A 5,059-nucleotide genomic window follows, 5' to 3' on the forward strand; every position below is an offset into this window, starting at 1 on the left:
TGTCCAGCCCAGGAGCCTTGGGGCTGTAGCTTAACCCCTTAGGGGCTGGTTGCAGCCCACAGGCCACTAGTTCAACAGACTTGAGTTAAACAATAAGGTCATCTGAAGACAAGTTTGTGTCTGGACAGTAAGTTGCATAGAATTTTAGTGCAGTGCAGCACTCAGGCAGAGAGAAGCAGAGCTGGCAGTGTGGAGAGCTGCCTCCAACTGGTCAGTCCAGTGTGGTAGAAGGGGAAGGAGAGGAAAGGGGCATGGGGAGGGGGCAGGGGGCAGATCAACACCTCCCATGGTGAGGGAGGGGGGGCAGGCACTGCCTGGGTGGGCCAGGCAGCTACCACTTCTGCTAGCACCTCAGGAGGGCACTGGGGGGGAGGGGGGCAGCACGTGCCACCTGGATCACCGTGGGGCAGGGCAGGGTGGGCTGCAGTCAGGGCTATATGGGGCTCTTCTCAGCAGGGGCTGGACTTGGAGCAGGCTTCGGCGGCAATGGGAGGATGCTGCATCAACCTCAAATTTCACCAATCGCTCTGCTCCCAACAGCACCACCGCCAGCCACCCAGCGCTGCACCGGCTCTTCCACCACCTCTGACTTTCTATGACCTTGGAAAGGTCATTTAAACATCTTTGTATCTGGTTCCACTTGAATAAAAAGGGGTTGATACCTCTGGGGGAAAAAAAGCTCCGAGGTTTACAATTCTAAGCATTAAAAGCTATATTGTGAAAACAGGCCGGGCATGCCAGAAAGCTAACTTTATTTAATTAAAAATTAATAAGACAGTATTTCCTGGAAATTAATGAGCCCCACAACTCAGACAGGTAACAGCTTGACACTGACAGGCAGATAACAAGTGTTGGCTCAATTAGCATTTAAATATCTTTTTTAGAATACTGTTCTCATTATACATATTTAAAATACTTCAAATTAGTAAATTGCTCATGCTCAGCTTCATGTCTATAATGACAAAGGAAGAGCACAAAACCAGATACACAAAAACAGATCAGCGACCAATGGCAAGAGGGAGTAGTTAACAAAGAACAACAACAGGAAGGAGGTGGCGGGGAATGGGATTAATCCATAAAGAGTTTAACTCCACTCCCACCATTTTACTGGTACATCCCTTCCTCTGAAGCAGGAAGGCTATCTTTGTCCGAGAGGCATAAAGCATTTTTGGAATGCTTGAAAAACAACAACAGGGCAAGGTCAAAGATTTTTCTCTAACCAGTCAATGCTATTTGACATATTGTACAAAAGAACATGCATCTGTGCCATTTCCTAGCCAAGATGTTGCCTCTCTCCAAATCCTGAGCAATCTAGTTTTCAGCTTCTTAAGAATTCAGTCTTATCAGGAAACTGTTCCTTCCCTATTCCCAAAACACCTGTGAAATTCTAAGGTTTAAAAGGTATTACCTTATTGCTCAAAATACAAAACACTACCTGTATCTTTGCTCTTTGGCAAAAGTGATTTGATAGTGTTTAGAATGGAGTATAATGAATAGACAACCCATTCAGGAGAAGCTTTAGAGTCAAACACTTAAGCACAAATAACCACTTTGTTACCAGACCCAACTCTTAGAACTTAAAACAGACATCTAAGTTTTGAGGCTTGTGGTCTTGTAGCTTTAATATCCTTTCTGCCCCACCTTAAGTTCAGTTCAAGAACTGCAGTTACAACTTTCTTTTCATGTATCATAAAAATCACCTTGTAGGCAGCATGTTACATCTCACTTCAGTGTGATACCTAAATAAGTAATGTTTCAGAAGAAACTTTATGATGCATTCAAATATTCATAGATCTCGTAGATATTAGGGATGGAAGGGATCTCGGAAGATCTTTGAGTCCAGCCCCCTGCCCCAGGGGCAAGAAGAAAAAAAAAAAAATACACACACACACACACGTGAAAAAATATATACATGTGAAAAGGCAGAGATTTCTTAGGGTGCTATCTTTTATTGGCCCAGTTGCATAGTCGGGATAGTTAAACTTTCAAATGCAAGATATTTCTTCATCATGTCTGACTACTCATCCTAAGAAACCCTTTCTTTGCATTCTTCCTAGACTACCACACAATGTGATTCAACTACATGCCAATGAAGAATTTCCCAGTTTCTTAAATTTTTCAAGTAACTTACCATCAATGGTGGATGGTAGAAGCGTTGAAACAATTTCTCCTTGTCCTTTTTGGTTTTTGTACAGGAAACACTGGAAACAATAAAGAACAGCACAGCGCAGCACAAACGGTTGCCTTTCATTTACCATTGACATCAGAAGTACTACAATTGCAGGCCTGTTTTGAAATGAAAAAGAAAGACCAATAAAAGAAAGTCACAGATCAACACAACTGTAGTTGCCTACAAGATAGGGCTCATGGGGAATACAGAGCCTAGATATAAGAATACATATTGACTGCAGTGAAACACACTATTAGGGGTTGTTTACATAAACAAATAGCAGACAAAATTTAGTGCAACTTCAAGCTGACACAAGGCACACATGAATCACAAAACAGTCAGGAACTTCATATTTACTGTTCCATCTTTGCTGAAATATACATTAATATCTATGAAACATTCTTCTTGAAAATGCAGTTTAACAATATTATTAGTATTTGAGAAGTGCATTCTCTCAAGATAACAAAAAAATCCCTAAGTGACAAAAGCAACTTCAAGGGTACCAGTTGAAAAGTAAAGTTTATATTTTTAAAGTTACAATGTTTTGGGGATAATTAATTTGATAAAAAGTGGCACTCCATTTTATGATCACAATAAGCTAATGCACATCAGCCCCGTCTATAAAACATTGTATCAGGCTGTTTTAGCAGTTTGAAAGCGAAAGACCAAAGCCAGAGGGACCAATATCTAGACTGGTTAAAAACTGCAACATAACTACTAGAACCAGCAAGGAGAAAACTGCTCTGAGAACCCTCACAGAATGTCAGTTCACCTCTTAGAAGCAGCTTTTTCCATTACTTGCCATTCCTTTTAGAAGTTAACAGTTCCGCTTCACAAGGTTTTTTTCTTGGTTTTTTTTTTTTTTTACTCAGCATGTGTTCTGTGGAATAGTTTCCCCTGGGTTTCACATATCACCCTTCCCCGCACCCATAATCTAAATAGGTGTCATTTTCTACCTACGTGTCTAATCTCTATGTCCCTTTGTTCACTCACAGGTGGTAGCAGCTTCTCTTAATTTGGCATCTGCAAATTTCATTAAACAATACTTTTTTTTTCTCCCTCTGACACCCGATGATGGCATTCCTAGTAATTCCTGTACGCTCTAACTAATGTTAACCAGATTGCCCTGCCATTACGAAGCTTGAATTTGATTTCACATATGGTAACACTAAGATATTTAATAAAACACTTCTTGTGATTTCAGACTCTTGATATGGACTCTAGTAACCTACTATTACCCATACCAATGCATCTGTGGGCAAGTCTACATGACATGCTATGGCACAGTAGCAACAAGCTACTGTGCAGTAATCAGGGAAAAAAACTGTGGCAACGGTTCTGCATAAGCAAGTAGTAAATGACTGCATAGTAACAACTGTGCAGTCCACCACACGTGCAGACATGGACATTGCTAGGTAAACAATTTAGCATTTTTATTCTCCTACCTTGGCGGATTTGAAGGTGCATACACTGAGGCAAAATAATCTTGGTTCATCTGGCATCCGCGAATAACTTCTGACACTGTGTTAATGGTCTAGAAAAGGGAGATATAAACTACACAGTTATCATAAGAATCACTAACTAAAAAAAGGGTAATCTGGGAAAGCAACGAATTCATTTGTATCAAAAAACACTGTTTATACAATACTGACACAGCAACTTCTCATTAGTGTAGTATTTGAAGATACAAGGACAAACTAAGAAGTTTGAAAATTATTCCAAACAAAAGATAACCTACTAAAATCATTAAAAACAAAGGATATTTATTAAAAAGTAGAAATTGTGGCTTGAATCAATCTGTGAGAACTATAGTATGCAGACAGCAGTGACCAATTCCATAAATCGGGAATGAAAGCCTCCCGCAGTTAAGGGCCTATACCTGACGGAAGAGCTACTGCATGATGTCTCGTGGCATTTATTATATACAGTACTTCTGTAGTCTTGGGTACTTGAGGTGGCTTACTACTAAAAACCGGGCTGAGCTGCGTGTAAACCCTAAATTCAAGTCTACAACTGGGAAAAGATAAAAGGGGCTGCTGAAGTTGCATATGGTTATAGTCATCTTTTGAAAGAAAGCTGGAACTCACAAACTACAGAGACTATTCTACTTGTTTTCTAAAAAGTAGAAACAAACTAAAACTGCTTACAGCTACTTAGATATAGAAATGGAACTACTCCAACAGTGTTTCATGAAATGAGCATCTGATGAAGTGATCCTGGCCTCATAAAAGCTTGTGTGCTCTCTCTCTGATGCAATCTGTCAAGGTACAAATCTACTCTGTTTTCTACCCGACTTCAAACACAGCTAACTACCTCACTGCACTAACTACCATTTCAAAGATATCTAACAAGACTACTAAACTGGAGGTCAAACAAGAGCTGATTAACTCCACCTGGCCTACCTAGTTGTCTGGTGAAGAATTAATTGCCCTCATCTCAAAATAGTAAGCGACTTTTCCCAGAAGCCAAAAATACTTCTATTACTGGAGCTGTGCAAGGCCAGCTTGGTTTGCTTACTGTCAGTGAAAATCATGCAGGGGGTGGATCTGAACTAACTCTGGAATCGCTTAAATCCAGGACAAACAACATGACAATAATTACCTTCTCTAAATTTCAAATATACATAGACACACCACAAGCTGGATTTGAAAATAAAGTGAATTTTGTTTATTACAGTTCTGAAGAATTTTAATACACAGGGACCACTCTAACAAGACACTGCTGGCTGGAAGGAAGAAAGCTGCCATTTCCCAAGCTTCTGAAATCAACTTGAGAAGTATTAAATTTATGATGGCTTTTGCCTATACAGCCAGCTAGCTAATCCCATGGGATTTCCCCCCCTGTTAGATACCCCTCTTCTTTCTTACCTCTGTCAGAATGTCAGCAGGA

The 5,059-nt window shown here is 40.2% G+C and overlaps 1 protein-coding gene across 4 annotated transcripts in view; it reads right to left on the reverse strand.

Annotated features, from left to right (window-relative positions):
* The window catches only part of USO1 (USO1 vesicle transport factor), an 86,927-nt gene that overhangs the window by 42,016 nt on the left and 39,852 nt on the right, over positions 1–5,059 (reverse strand). For all 4 annotated transcript variants that reach the window (XM_025198056.1, XM_025198052.1, XM_025198055.1 and 1 more), the window contains 3 exons: positions 5,038–5,059; positions 3,616–3,704; positions 2,132–2,286 (listed from right to left, as the gene is read on the reverse strand). The exon at positions 5,038–5,059 ends at the window's right edge or, in 3 of these variants, runs on beyond it. In XM_025198056.1, the coding sequence (XP_025053841.1) occupies positions 2,132–2,286; positions 3,616–3,704; positions 5,038–5,059 (266 nt within the window). The remainder of the gene's footprint in view (positions 1–2,131; positions 2,287–3,615; positions 3,705–5,037) is intronic.

The sequence above is a fragment of the Alligator sinensis genome, unplaced genomic scaffold (assembly GCF_000455745.1).
Source record: "Alligator sinensis unplaced genomic scaffold, ASM45574v1 scaffold222_1, whole genome shotgun sequence".
In the NCBI taxonomy this organism is placed as follows: Eukaryota; Metazoa; Chordata; order Crocodylia; family Alligatoridae; genus Alligator; species Alligator sinensis.